The 15832-nt window shown below is 41.5% G+C and overlaps 1 protein-coding gene across 1 annotated transcript in view; it reads right to left on the reverse strand.

The window, feature by feature from the left end:
• ST8SIA4 (ST8 alpha-N-acetyl-neuraminide alpha-2,8-sialyltransferase 4) overlaps positions 1-15058 on the reverse strand; it is a 61691-nt gene extending 46633 nt beyond the window's left edge. Inside the window, exons 1-2 of the mRNA XM_068423025.1 lie at positions 14588-15058; positions 9806-9937 (exon numbers count right to left, since the gene is read on the reverse strand). Coding sequence (XP_068279126.1) covers positions 9806-9937; positions 14588-14700 — 245 coding nt within the window. The 5' untranslated portion in view covers positions 14701-15058. The remainder of the gene's footprint in view (positions 1-9805; positions 9938-14587) is intronic.
• Positions 15059-15832: the final 774 nt, after the last annotated feature.

The raw sequence follows: 15832 nt of genomic DNA on the forward strand, positions 1-15832 counted from the left end.
AATCTCATCTCTCACAAATCAGCTTGGTTCAGGAATTATTGTTTTCTTATATAGTCTTATTTCTCTATAAGAACAACATATTCAGTTTAGTGTAAACTTGCTTCTAATTAACTGAAGTTCAGCCAAAGTTATCCTAATTAACTTGAAACAAGAACATCCACAGTCTTTTGTACCAATTTAAACAAAATCAGCTTAAAAGGACACTGTAAATTAAACTACTGCAGCTCAGGGTCTAGTCAAGCTGTTAGCTGAACTCACGGAAACACGAACTCTGTCATGGCTTTAAATCACGTTAATCCAATCCTTCTCTGCAATTAATTGTTTAAACTATTAGGAGGGTTCAGACACACATGATCAAGATATGAGGGTTTAACAAGCTACCACAGGTCAAGTGAACAATGGTAATTAAACAGTTGTATACTCCCAGCCCACAGCAAGTAACAGGTGAAGAATGTCTGCTTAAATGTCAGCTGAAGAAGTTAAGTCATGGTAATTATACCTGCTTATGGGGGTGAGGGCAGGAGTCTAAAAACTGACACACTTTCAACACATAAGTTCAAAAAAGACACCTTTAATGACTGCAGCTATGTAATGACTGATACTTGCAATGGCAGTGTTGAGCAGTTTTCAGTACACATTTATCCTTGTTATAAAAAGCTGGGAAGGAGTGCAGGCCAGAGCTACAGGAGCCTTAAGAGCTTGTATCCATCCCTTCTCTGCAAAGCATGCATGTTTGTGAAGAGGCCTAAAGATCACATCTGTACTTAAGCACACACTTAAGTACAACACACTTATGGAACAGATGGGGGGAGTGCTGAGCTGGGGCAGGCTGTTCACTATGTGTTAATTTGAATAGAAACTTTTGCCTCTGCAACTCGTAACAAGATAAGAAGGAAAAAAAAAACCTTTATATTTTCAGCTGCTGTCAGCAGGTCAGGTGGAATTTATAACAGAGCAGACATTTTGTTGAGTAAGAGAATGCTATTTTTATGCAATAAGGTTTTAGAGCAGAACTTCCTTGGAGCAGATCAAAACAGGAAAAGGTAACTAGAGATGCCACTCTAGCAGTTGCAACACCCACTAAGAGACATAAAGTGAAAATGGATGAACTATAGGAACACCACGCTCACCAGCCAGCTCTTGTGTCACTGTCTCAAGAGGGAAGAATATGTCTGAAACTTGCAACCAGTGACACAAAACACTCACCCTGGAACTGACCTTATAAGCCATAGGGGAAGTGAAACACGATAAAAATATTTTTTCAAGTGTTTCCTCTCATTTCTTAAACAAAGACCAAAAAACAACCCAAAAGGACAGAACATCTTGGGCTGTCTGTTACAGCTGTCATGTATGAATGAAGCAGCATCAGAGCACAGACAGCTTGTGCTGAGGCATACGAGGGACTCAGAACAACAGAGCAGGATAGAAAAGGTTAAAATCCTGAGTGTCTAAAGCTTTTGCTAAGACCAGGAAAGGTATTTCTGTAAAAGTAAGATGAAGACTCCACTTCAGCCTGTAACTTGAATGGACTTAAAATCTCCACAGGCTTGATAAGCTTCATTTTGTGGGTACCCTGCAACAAATATATAAATTGCTACAAAATGAAAAAGAGCAAGAAAAAAGGAATTGCCCCATCTAGCAGTATTAAAAATGACTAAAACTCTTCATTACCTAAGAACAGAGCTACCAGAACTGTGCTGTAAAGGACAAGATGAATGCATCAAAAGTAATCAATAGCATCAGCCAAGCTATCCAGAGATTCACTTCACACGCACTCTGAAGTGAGAAGGGGTGACCACAAATGAGCCTCAAAAAGTGAAAGAAATTATGTGAAATGTACAGAAACTTAGTGCTCTGACTAAAAAAAGTCACATATGATCACCAGAAGATTTGCTTTAGTAATTTAAAGCACCCATCCCTGATATCTAGAATGAATGGGCCTAATACTGTTTCTGTTAGCAAACAAGTAGCAACATCTGTGCGTGAATACAGTATCCTGTGTATTATTTTAAAACATAAGAGGAAGATAGTGAAGTTCTGCAAACAGTGCCAAAAAAATAAAAGCACCTTGGCTTCCATTATTAATTTGGTTACTTACAGTCAAAGCTTATCTTTCTATCTGTGCACTTACATATGCTCACATAAGTCCTCCAAAGGGTTTCAAGTGGACCTAAATTAGATAATCAATCACTTATTTAACAGAACTGAAATTTCCAAAATATCTAAGGAATTTACTTTTCAATAGAACTTTGAGATGGGCAAAAGTCAGTGAATCTTAGTATCTTCTCACATATTTAAAAACGTTTTCTTATCTGAAGTTGTCACTAACATATTCAATTAAATGTATGTACAGGTACTAGAGTACACATAAAAATCCTGTATAATAGAGATGTGTAATAATACTAACATTAAAATACTTCAATTGATTCATCCAGATATATCTTTTAATACTGAAAAATATATGATTAAGAATGCAGATGTTCATGCTATTGTTTTAAGTTCCTCTGTGCTACTGACTCATCTGTACCATGGGGATGGTAGTACTTCCCGTTTTCATGTAAGTGCTAAGAAAAAAAAATTTACTAAGGGACATGACAAAAATTGAAAGTACATACATGAGTGTCTCAGCCAGTCTTGATGCTGGTTAATAAAAAGAACTTGTTTAAATCTCTGTTGTGTCCCACAAAGAGCACTGAAAATAGCACAACAAGGTTGTTCTGATTGAACAGACATGACAAAATAATTTAAAATAAGTGCTAATCCGCATCCAGCTGCATATAAAATTCAAAAATAAGCTCAATTAGAGGAAGATAAAAACCAGCATGATTTTTAGTAAACCTTGAAGAAAAGGTGTTCTGCAACCTTAAGCTAAAATGTATAAAGAAACTGTTTTATTTGAGGTGGTCTTCAAGTTTTGTTTTGATGAATAAAACTGTATCTGGGCTGTGACTGAGCCCTTTGTGGGCAGGTGAGGCAGATGTGGCTTGCTCTTATCTGAAGCTAAGCAGCTGTTTGCAACATGTTTACATGACTCACAGAAACATGGTGTCACAATCTGTGGTTGACCTAGGGTTTTTCTTTGATGACCAGAAACAGATGGTTCATAATATTTAAATACCAACTACAACTCCTGGTTATCTGATAAAGTACAGGTAACAGACAGCATTGTTTCCAAATGACATAAATATGTATTGCTCTGGAGCAACATGGTGATATACTTATGTGCATTTTTCTGGTTTATTTTGTACTGTAGTCTTTGTACCACGCAACTATTATATAATGGCAAATCCTCCCTCATCTGCCTCAGAATTGCGTGAATTAAGGGAAGAAAACAAGAATCACTTAAACATTTGACTTTCAAGATCACAAATAAATTTATATTTTTAGACATTGTCAAGTACACTGAAATATGACCTCCGACACTTTTCCTGGGAAAATCATTCCTTTTGAGCAAGGCAGTGCCAGAAATCCTGACTGCTGGGATATCTGGACTTTTTGGATCCCAGCCATGAGGGGAAGCCCCTGAAGTGCTTCCTCAGTACCCAGGAAGCTGGGCTAGCTCACCAGCAACCACGTTATGGAAAGAGAGACAGACTAAGTGATTAGATAGTCTACACTCTGCCCCCATTGAAGATGTGCCTTTACCTACATCACTCCCAGCCCATGTTTATCTAATATATTCCTAACAATCTCCCATGGTGGGGATGCAGCAAACTCCCCACACAGTCTACATCTGTGCTTCCCTAGCCTTACCAGCAGCACAATATTCACATGCCTTCTTCCTTATACCTTGCCTGTGGAGGACAGACTATTCCTTACTCTTGGCAATAGCCTTCCTTTACCAGAAGCTAAGAAACCATCCAACTTTTTAAAAAACTTTTATTCTTTAACTGGATGGATCACGTGCTGTAGATCTCTGACTTATCGCTCTCCTGTAGACCTTTTCTGACTGATTCACACAGGTCTTTAAACAACTTGATTTTCCAATGATTCTGCTCTAACCCTAGCAAGTCCTCATGCTGCTCCTCACTCCCCAGTTGTAAGGCAGAAGGTGGCTCTCAGCCTTTGAAATTACCAAGGACTACGACCTAGGTAAAGCATACTTTTTGCCAGCTAATGCGGCTTCCCTTGAAGAGGTTTTCTTGAAGCTCCTTTTCAGTACGACTAAAGCCTAATACAACACAGGTGCAAACACTCACAGTCCCCACTGCCTCCTCGGGAGGCCAAAAGAAGCTCTAGCCATCCACAACGGCAGGCTGTGACCTTGCGTTACCACACAGTTCGTTCTTGGTTTGTTTATTAATTAAACAACACTAAAAACACTCCTGTCAGAAAGGAGTAGTGCTCTCCAACTCCCTGCTTGCCTCTAGCGCTGGAAGAGAAACAGGTACTTAAGACCAAACTGTGGGTATATGTTTTGAGTAAGGGAAACATGAATAGTTTAGTTTGATTAATTATCTTTCCTTTCCTGTATTTCCTTTTTATGCTCTCTCTATGCAAACTGATCACAAGCAGACTTCAATACATTCAGATCAGTTTAGGACTTTTAATCACAGTTCTAACAGTTGAGCTCTTATATTTCTGAATGCTCTTCACGCAACTACAGGGATGATTTTTTACATGCTACCAAAACAAAAGATTATTTTTTCATTTTTCTAAAGAGCTGCTTATTACTGAAAGGCCAATAGTTACTTATATCCAAATGTTTTTATTTGCTTTGTAAGGCATCTGACTATAAATAAGTATTTCAATTTCTAAATATTGTCTTGATCACTTTGACAGTAACTAAACAGTTTGTTTAAGTACTGAATGGAGATGTCTCTTAAATTGAACACAGTCTTCAAGTTTTATGGTTTTTTTGGACTCATTTGGTGTTTTTTTCCCTTTTTTTTATAAGACAAACAAAACATATGAAATCCTTTTGACATATAATTAGCAAATGTCCAGTGACATCTCACCCCCAAAAGACTCCCATCTCACTGAAGTTACTGCAGATTCTTATTCTCTTTCTTCTACTTAATTTTGAAAATTCTTTAAGATTTGGATTTATTAAAAACACACCTAACTGCAACTAACGATGGAAAGGTTCCTGGCATTCCCCAGCCCCTGGAGGACCACACAAACAGAAGTGCCACATTACAGGAAAGTTGCTGTCTGACTGTCTGCATTCTAACCCTCCTCGTGCCCTTCAGGGCACCCCACTTTCCCTTGATCAGAAAGGTCACTTCCATACCTGAAGCATGTACTGATAAAGCACAAATCTTCAGTGGGCATGCAAAAGGAAAAGACAGCTTTTAAATAGAGTATAACCCAACTACTGCTTACGATATGAAGGCCAGCCGTATGTCAGCTTTTCATGAATTTAAGCAAGTTAGAGTCAAAAGAAAGGAGATGAAGGAGTTAATCACCCCAACTGACAGTGAACACTGACTTTTCAGTTGCGGCAAGGGCCTAAGGAGGTAAAAAACCCTTAAGGTTTCTTATGACTAAACCAGACTAGAGCGCCCCAGTTTGCATGTCTTAAGAGACACAGAAGATCTGAAGGAAACAATACAACTGGCCCCAAAATGTTGCTCCAAAAGCTTCAGAGCAATTGTAACTCCATTGCCAGTTCAGTATTTACTGCTTGCACTTCAAGGACTTATCATAGCTGTTTTATAGTAATTTGAAAGATAAACAATGATAATAATCTGAACCTTTCTAAGGAGGAAGTAGCACTTTTTTTTTATGATGCTGTTAACATCTGTCAAGTTCTCACACTTTTCTGACAGGAAATTTCCACTCATCGAATTCACTGTTACATTGCAAAGAAATAAATACATCCTCAACACACTTTTTTTTTTCTGTCTTCCTGCAATTCAAAACCTTCATCTGCTCCTTCCAACATAAATGCCCGCATTTAATCAAAAATAAGCGGAAAAAGAAAGTCACACACTGAGACATCAGACTGTAGTCCATTTCACATAGGTCACAGATGTGCTGGCATCAGTCCTGCATGGAAGGCTTCCTCCAAAAGGTTTGTACCATCTCAGCCACATCACTCCTTTCTGAAAGTATGGCCTTTAATACAACTGAAATTTTCCTATTTCCATATCTGGAAAACCTTCACAATGCTACAGAGAGTAGAAAGGACTTAAGACATAAAACCTTGCAGAAGGTGGATTCTCTCTCTTATTCATGACAGAAGGGAAGCCATGCAAGCAGTCTTCTTCCCTTAGGCACAGGAATTAACAATTCTTCAAAGAAGTTGTCAGCAATCAGAAGGTAACATCAGTTGGACAAATCACTCTCCCACTAGAGCAATCACGATTGGCAAGGCAGTGAATTTGCTGAAGTCTCAAGTAATTAATAATATCTATCATTTCCACCTCAATCACAGAAAGCCTAGCTCTTTCTTCTAATGCCTGCTTAACATCTCCAAAGGACTGCTGCCCTCACAAAAGAGCTGCTACTCCCTAGACTGCCTCTTCTGGTTGCAAAGTCCCAGAGAGCATCTTGTGACACCAGAAACCCAGTGGAAGCTTTTCATCCTCCCATAGGGTCCTGATAAAGGAGCTTTTTCACTCATTGACTCCTACCTGAGCCTAGTCTTGCCAAGAATTCATAGGGCCTTTGAGGCTGATAGACTCGTCACTAACTTGAAAAAAGTAAGATGGCCAGAGATTATGTTCATGGTCAACAAAGTAAATAGCAAAGCATAATATTCCAGCTGCCAGCCAACTAGGTCCACACATACCATTGATCAACAGTCCTTGCACAAAGCAAAACTCACTATCAAATATTTTCCATGTTTTAAAATTGCTAATGTGGGTGTCAAGCTGACATAAGCCATTTATGGGTGATTATAAGTTTCATGAAATGGCTTTATGCTGTACACTAATGGTTTCACAAATTATTTCTCCACTGCTAAGAACAGATAACTTTTTATACATTACTCAACAGGCTCTAGCTTTTTGTTTCTCTCTTACTGTTATTTGCTATGATCAACATCACACCACAAGATCACCACTGTTCACATTAACAGTTGCAATAACAGAGTATGAATCATCTTCATGGGTTACACAGTGCATGTAATGTACTTTGGAGGGTTAAACAGTTAGTTTAACCATGAGAACACACTAGGAGATTGCTAGACACATTTGAAGTTAGTCCTGATAGGTCCATAAGTGTAAAAATATTTACGGCTAAGATGCTTCTTACTGCTGTGACAGGGAAGAAAGGTGTATAGCAAACCACCTGTAGAAGTGGAAGAAGAATGCACATTGTTTAGTCAGCATCAGAGCGGAACACATACCAAGGGGCTGCCTGTGGCTTCCTCGAGGAAAAGCACGCCAAACTTCTCTCCCTCACTGCTGAGTACCATAACTGAATATGCTATGCACGTTAGCAAAGAGGATTTCTGGAAAGAATATGACTGTCTGGTAGCACTGATTCCTTTCATATAGTTTATGTCAAATTTTGGCTGTAAATCACATTAATCTAAAATCTTTTCCTGGTTCAGTGAAAACACCTGCTCTCTGCCCTGGTGTTCATGGTATTTCATCTCAAAACAAGACTAGCAATGTGGACATCTAAATAACCTCAGCTTTACACTCTCTACTGTACTGAAAATCTTTACGCTGATAAAGCAGAACCTTTACTGCTTAAACCAGTGTACAAGATACATATTTTTCTTCACTGTACTACTGAGACAAAAAAAATCCTTCACTGTACAATTTTTAAAAAACACCACAAAATGACATCATGATACTTCTTAATAGCACATTAGTAATTTATAAAACAAGAGCACTTCCCCACCCCCACCCCCGCCAACAGTGAGGAAAAAAATGATTTTAGTAAATTGAAATTATACACATATAGTAACAGGCTTAAAAGTCTAAAGCATTCTCTACTGTTTTACCTCTTTGTCTGAATGGTGTATTTTGCTTTTGAAATAGGTGAAAAATGACCATAAACCAAGCTTCATTTTCTCTCTTAATTTTAATCAAAAAGTTATTGTAATATTTTTACTTGTTTGTTGTTTGGCTTGAACAGCAAGGTGTATTGGTTTTAAATGGTTCTGAAATATGACAATTTTTCAACAAAATGATTGAAAAGACTTATCTGTCTCTACTTACAGTCACTCAATGGCTTCCACATCAGTTCAGTTTACAAGCAAAGCAGTGTGTTACTTTCTCATCGTCAGAACCATAATCTATGATGTGAAATTTCAACAGTATTCTTCTGAAGTTACTCAGCATTTCTCCAACTTAAATTGTCAGCTATATGCATATAAATTTTAAATACTGTTACTGATATAGAAAATCGGCTTATCTTTCCTAGAGTACCTTGGAGCAGAACTTAACCTTTACAGAACAATTTGGTCAAACAGGCTGCATTGGAACAGATGGTCCTGGAGAAACTCCATTCCTGAGCTGCACCTCAGCTGCATTTTAGGGCAATCATCAGTATGAAACCCAGGTGCCTGGGGAGCAGCTGAGTGCCCGAGGGTCCCTTAGTCTAGGTGGTCAGGGAGTGGGGACTCCACAGTGCTCCACAGAGCACTTGCCAGGCAGCTGAGACACAGCTACAGGCTCCAGAGTATTAATTTGCTGCCTCCTCAAATCCTGCCACTCTTGCCATCCCTGATGCTGTTCCTCGGCTTTTGCAGCAAAGCTGGGCTACGTCCATCATAGCACAAGACCTCCAGGACATCAATCCTTTACTACAGCTTTGTACATTTCTGAGATACCCATATCTTCTGCATGTTTTAGAATTAGGGACATAAAATAGCAGTCATTAAAAAAAAATCCCTAAGTTCTTCATTCAGAGAAGTCATTCTTTCATACATGGAAACAATGCCTGTTTAAGGGTTTTGTAAGCTGTCCTTTAACAAAAAAAAAATGTGGAAAGGGAAATGACATAGAAACCACATTTTAATTACATCAAATTTCTGTTTAACATCTTAGTATTCAGAAAATCAAGTCTACTCTGCTATGCGATTGCTGCTAAAAATAGTTATTTTCTATAATTTTTCACAGAACGTGACACTCCTACCCCTCCACACTGCCAACCCATGCTCCACACATTTCTCTCACTGGTCATCTTCCTGATTAAGACAGGGAAGATATGATGACAATGCAACACACTAAGAGGCTTCTGTTTTCTGTTCTCTCAGGCTCCAAGTTGAGTAGACCTACTGTAACTACACATCAGAACTATCACTCACTTTAACTCTACCACTGTGTTTACCCCATCAGTGTGAGCCTAAGGCTCTTTTTGGCCTCTCTGACTTCAGGAAAGAAAACTGCATAAGATATGGGTATTGTCAGCACCTGACCTTGTGACTTGGGACTAGTCACGGAGAGGGTTGGATTCGCAGCACTTCTCAGCTCTTAACTCCTACATCTAAGTTGTCTGCCAAAGCTCCATTTGTAGTTAAGGGAGAAAAATTGATATGTTCAGAGTAACTCCATCTGTCCTATTTCAGACCTTTAGGATGAAAGGAAATCATGTCCTAAAAGTGCCAGTTTCTTACCACTGACTGCAAGAGAGTTCTAGACAAGCAGCTCAAATGTGAACATGCACAATGTAGATACTGACTGCATGGGTCTGATTGAGACAGCCAGATGAAAACACTTTATTTATTCTTATGAAGGATGACTTGACTTTGGAGTCTAATGTAATTCAGTTGCATTTAATATCGCAGCCTAAATATGTACTGTTATAAAACATCCACCTGCCACTGTAAATCTAATGATTGTTTTCCAGACCAGACGAATTATAGGCAATATCAAATAAGCTGTTTTTTATTTAAGACACTCACCTTATTTCCAGTACCAAAGAAGAATTGATTTTCCAACCTCCTACAGCATGCTGGAAGATTGAGGAGCCACCTTTTCGAATTATCTTATCAGAGATATTGATCATTGATCTACTCAAACTCAGTTCACCATCTCTGCAATGCAATATAGAAAAGACACAATTATATCAAGGCTAACTCTAGTTTTAAGTAATTTACATCACAAGCACCAGTGATATTTCCTTTTATTCACAACAAAAAGAAGCAATTCTCTCCCCTTCAGACTAACTTTGCTTGCCAAAGCAAATAAACTACCTGTAAGAAATCTATGGGACACCTATATCTAATACTTGAATATGAAATCTAAGAGCCTAAACATGTTTGTATTTGTAATGAAATAGACATAACAAAAATTACAGTAAACTCCAAATTGTGAACCTGTACCAAATTCAGTATGTTTGTGAGGCAGATTCTGCACTTCTATGTTCCAAATTTCCAGTACTAAACTAAGAATTAAGTGTTAACTTTCAAGCCTTCCCCCAGCAATTGCTCCTGTTCTACAATAGGAGGCTCCCTTTGCCTCCTATTGATACTGAAAGACTTTCATGCTTGGAATTCTGGAATTTAACAGCATACAAAATACAAAATTTTCCAAGATTTCCTGAAACTTTTGTATGCACACATTCAAACAACCCCAGTTGTCTTATCCTCCTCATCAGTCTTATCAACTTCATCGATTTTGGTAAGGCAACCTTAAAAAAATAAAAATATGTAGTAAGCTGTGGGTGATGACCACTGAACATCTGATGAGGTATCATAATATTACCAGTTGCAATGATATTAGACAACAGGGTCACACAAATGTGACAGAGAAGCTAAAACACCACAAGCACAACTTAAAATGTTAGGTCTAAAATCTGGTTTTATCTCCATATGTTTCCACTATCTTCCATATTGTTTCCATTTAGGTGCCAGAGCAACATTCAGCTGAGTTCAAAGATAGCTGTTAATCATAAATATATAAAAGCTGTTGGATATAACATTGTACTATGTAGTACACTTTGTATCTCAGGTGTATATATAACAGTAATATATAGAAATCTCTTCATGCTCTGAAAAACTACTAAGTTCACTTAACTTGGAAACACAACTTTTGACCACCAGCCATTCAACCAACAAAATGGAAAAGATGTGAGACTGTAAGCTTTCTAGGGAATCACTGACTCTTGTTTTCCTGTGGTTGTAAGTTTTTAAAACAATTGTATCCTGGCCCTTAGTAAGAGCTACAGCAACATAACTTCAACATATATATATGAAGTATTAACATTTGGTAAATTATATAGCAGACTAAACTCAAACTAACATGCAATGAGACATTAATTAAGCTAAATTAACAGAACTAGTAACATGTAGTCATTTGCAAAAAGTGCTATGATTGCAAAAGCCCCTGCAATTAATAAATCAGTATTATACACTTCATCAAAAACACTGATTACTATCAACACTCTCCCTTCCTCATCCCCTCTATGCCAACATCCTGCAGCATGACATTGCACTGACTCTTACGTAGGTAAGAGTGCCACCTACCGAAAAACCTACAACTTTAAGCAATCGTGTAGGTAAAAGATCTGTATTGCAAATTATCCAAATCACACTAACTTGAAGGCACGGGAGGATGCTGCAGAAGTCCTAAAATTCAATAACCAGAATGCAATTAATACTTTTTGCTATTTCAAAATGTTTTACTCCCTAAAAATTTTCCATAACAGTGCTAAATATATTTAATACATATATTTTCCTGCATATATTTTCCAGATGCATAGAGTGTATGCATCTAAAGGAAAATTACCTACATACATCCAGGTAAGTACTCAGTCTAAAAATACTTCAGAGATGTCTTCAGTTTATGCTGGGTTAAACATTATGCAGTAGACACTTTAACAGTGACACAGGTGACAAAACTTAGCAACAAAATATGTTGCCAACACTTAAAACATCATAGCATTTGAAATGTGGTTGTCTTCCATACTCACAATTTACATCTGCAGTGAGCTATATAGATTGTACAGTAAAACTGTAAAATTATGTTCTCGTGAGCTAAAACAAGGTCCTAGGCACTTTGTGTTAAAGTTCTACTATGAACACAAAGGTGTTCACTTACATGCTCTTCTCCCTTTCATTGGTATTGTTTTATTTAATTTTCACTTAAAGTAATACTAAATAAACTAATACATAAAAACCTAAATTTAGTCCAGAAAATTCTTCATTGTGTAAACAATGTGAAATAAACTTGGGCTACTTTGCATCTTCTAGAAACACTGCAAATCCTCTCTGATGTAAATGCAACAGCTGCCATAGTGTGACAGTAACTTGTGGCTGACAGTGTCAACCTTCTCTCTGAATTGCCTTGCCTTGGTGACGAATCAGACCAATATAAGACGACTACCTCTTCTCTTGAGGCAGTTCATTAAATACAAATAACTGTCTTCAAGCATATTCCATATCAGTAGAAGATAACACTGTTTAAGAAACACTGCATTCCACATAATATGCATGTTTCATTATTTGCTTAACATTTAAAGGGACATTACTGTCTAGTTCAAAGAAGGGCATGCTTTCACATGTCCTAGTAAACTTTGCTATGACACAGCTGATTTAAGGTTTATCACATACTTTGGAATTGCACATAGTCCATTCTGTAATGTCTGGGATTTACCTGCAGTGTCACTAATAACCATAAAATGGGCCATCTCACGCATTCACGGTTCTGTACTACTGGTACTTCTGGAAGTAAAACATGCCATGGAAAACTGACTTTGCTTTCCCATGTGGCCAGTCAAAAATAACCAAACAGCATGACCCCTTCCAGGAAAAAGGCAACTATAACATCAATAGTGGCAGCAGATACTACTAGTTCACTTAGGGGTTTTTTTCCTGCTTCGCACAGTAATGGATGGGACGATGGGCTGGGAAAAGAAACTACACTCCAAGTCCTTAGCCAAGTGAGTACCATCATACTGCACAAGAAGTCTCACTGATACCACAGAAGTAGAGATATCACTAAATGACCTGGAAGAAATACATTACAGCTATATTTTAAAATGTTGTTAAGGACATACATATTTATGACTAAATACACTTCTTTTCTTTCATTTAATATTAAATCAGCAGTTCATTTTAGTACCTTTTAAATCATGTCAAACAACGTATCATAAGCTGGAGGGGGCTTTTTTTGCAAATGGATGCTACTTAGTGACTAATTTCTGAATCATTTTAGCAGCTACCTCTAGTCTGACAGGAAGGAGTACATACTGAGAAACATGGGCATTTAATGCTGATTCACCCTCACACACTCGTTTTCACATGTATTTTTTCACACCTACAGCCCAAAAATTTTAAACTTTTGTACATCTCGTAAGTATGCAGATATCACAGCATTGTGGCAGAAACTGGGCTTACGCTCAGTCTGAACAAGAGGGAAAGTTACCAGCAAGTTGTAAGAATCTTTTAATACCAAGGGAAGTAAACATCACATCATCAACTACAGACACACACAGGCGAGGCCACCTCCTGCACCCGGGAGGTGCCCGGGTCATTGCCTTCCAGCTGTGCCCAGCTGCGCCCAGCTCCCACACCGGCCTGCCCGGGCAAGGGCCGGGGAAGAGGGATGCACCTTCTGCCTTTAACTCTGGGGATGACGGGGGCGAAGGGGGGGACTAAGTAGGTTGTAATTGCCCCAGCTTCCCCCAGGACCGTACGGGCACTTACAACCTCCTTATGCCTCCTCCACAAATTAAAGTAAAGGCTTACACCAAACGACGAAAATCTGCTGCGAATGCATCTCCATCCCCAGTCGATTTGCACAAGAAAACAGAAAGTGTCAGCCCCTTCCCCCGCCTTTGCTGATTTCACTATGATACCACGAAATTTACGCATCCCTTCTGTGAAAACAAAAAATTACACCCCTTCAAGGAGAAACACACTTGGTTGAAAACCCAACATCTTCACAGGATAGATGCAAGTTGGGAGAAAAATGAGGAATACAGGCATGCACGTACACAAACACAATGTGCGACAAAGAGAAAGCTGAGGTGCAAACAGAAAAATAGTAAGTGACGGTTCGCCTTTTATTTTCAACCGAAGACAGGCAGAAGAAGGAAAATACGTAACAGAGGGTCTCAGTGAGGGACCAGTTTCCAGCGAAGGAGCCTCGGGAGCTAAGGGTGGTGTCCCTCACACTCTCAGCGCAAGCATCCCCAAGGAGCAGCGAAGTTAGGCACAGCTTCCAGGCAAACTTTAAGGACGGAGTCAGGGGCCACCCGGAGCTGCCAGCGGCCGCGCACCGCGGCACGCTCGCCTCTCAAGGGCTCCCAAAGCAGGAAACGAGGCATAACGCGCTCCGGCGGCCGCCACCACCACCACCTACAGCCACCCCAGTCCTCGGCGAACAGCCGCGGCCCGGTGAACTTCCCCGCCGCGCCCTATTAGTGGGGATGGGGCGACCAGCACCGGGCAACCTCCCACCCGTCCCCTTCCCCCTCTCCGCCAGCCCACGGCCGCTGAGCTGCGCCAGCCAAACCCGCTCGTAAACTATCCCGCAGCGGTACCCCCGCCCCACCCCCCCACCTTCCCTGCGCCGACCAGCGAGAGAGCCAAGTTGCAGTGGCACCACAGGGGAGCAGGTCAGGGCCCGGGGGGCGCCGGGTGACCTGAAGACCCGGGTGGGGCCGCGGGGAGGACCTCAGGCAGCGCCATCGCCCCGCCGAACCCTCGGAGAGCGCTCCCGGCGCGGCGCTCCGCAATTACCCGGCAAGCGGTGCCTCCTGGTGCTCCTCGGTCAGCGCTATTTCTTTCGTCTTATAAAAGATGAGGAGGAGACTTATCGTGCATACAGTCCACCTCTTTCTGACTGAACGCATGTCTTCTGCGAAACGCGGTCCCCCTCCCCCTTTTCCTTTGTTTGTCAGGGGTGTGCGGAAAACAACTCCACGCGCGGCACAAATTGCCAAAAACACAGTAATATTTTTTTCCGAAATAATTAAAGAAAAAAAAATAAAAATCAGGCGGACGCAGACGCTGGGGGTTGTTTGGTGTTTAGTTTGTCTTTCTTTCACCCTGTCCTCCCCCGCGTAGAAGCCGGGCTCTCAGGCGGCGGCTCGCCCTCGTCGGCGTGGGGGGACAAGTCCGTGGCGCCGCTGCGCACCCGCCGACCCAAGACGAGCCGCGCTCCTCCCGTCGCTGCTCCGTTCTAGCTCCAGCTCCGGCCTCCGGCTCCAGCTCCACTGCGACTCCGTTGCGATCGCGGCGGCGACGGCCCCGGGGCGACGCTGGCACCTCCCTCCCCGCGGCGGTGGTGGGCGGACCGCGGCCAATGGGCGCCGCTCGGGGCGGGCACCCGGCGCCGGGCTGCGGGCAGCAGCAGCGGGCAGTGCCGCCGCGGGGCTGCGGGACCGTAGGGGCCCGCGGCAGCGGGAGGTGCGCGCTAGCGGGGCGGGAGCGCACAGGCGGCACCCGCTGGGCCTAGGCTGGAGGGCCCCCTTCCTAGCCCCGCTGTGTTTGGGGAGGGGGTGCCTTTCTCCCCTGAAGCACGTTGTACCCCGTTGCCTCTTGGGTTTCAGAAAGTTTGAGTAAAGGACCGCCAGTGCATTGCCACTAAAAAGAAACGACACGCTTCCTTTTCTGAGAAGGATAAGGGTTTGGTTCATTTTTATTTTTTTTTTCCTCTCCCTCAATGGACGGTTGGAGCTTAACAAGGGCATTGGAGGTTTTTCCCAGCCTCGGAGCACCGCCCCGGCAGTTCCTCTGGCTCCGGCACTAGCGGGAGAATGCGGGGCGGGGGGGGGGGGGCGGGGAGCGCAGTGCGAGGGAAGGGAAGCGGTGGGGCCATGTACACATCCGCCGGGAGGCTAGCTCCGGAGCCCGGCCAAACCCACCGCCCGACTACTGCGCCCCGGCGTCCTGTTTCATCTACACGGTCTCAAGATGGCCGTTACTTTCCTGCTTGTGTTACGGCGATTTCTCTGAAATGCACAAAAAAACACCGAGCCTCAA

Source organism: Nyctibius grandis, chromosome Z (genome assembly GCF_013368605.1).
Source record: "Nyctibius grandis isolate bNycGra1 chromosome Z, bNycGra1.pri, whole genome shotgun sequence".
Taxonomy (NCBI): Eukaryota; Metazoa; Chordata; class Aves; order Nyctibiiformes; family Nyctibiidae; genus Nyctibius; species Nyctibius grandis.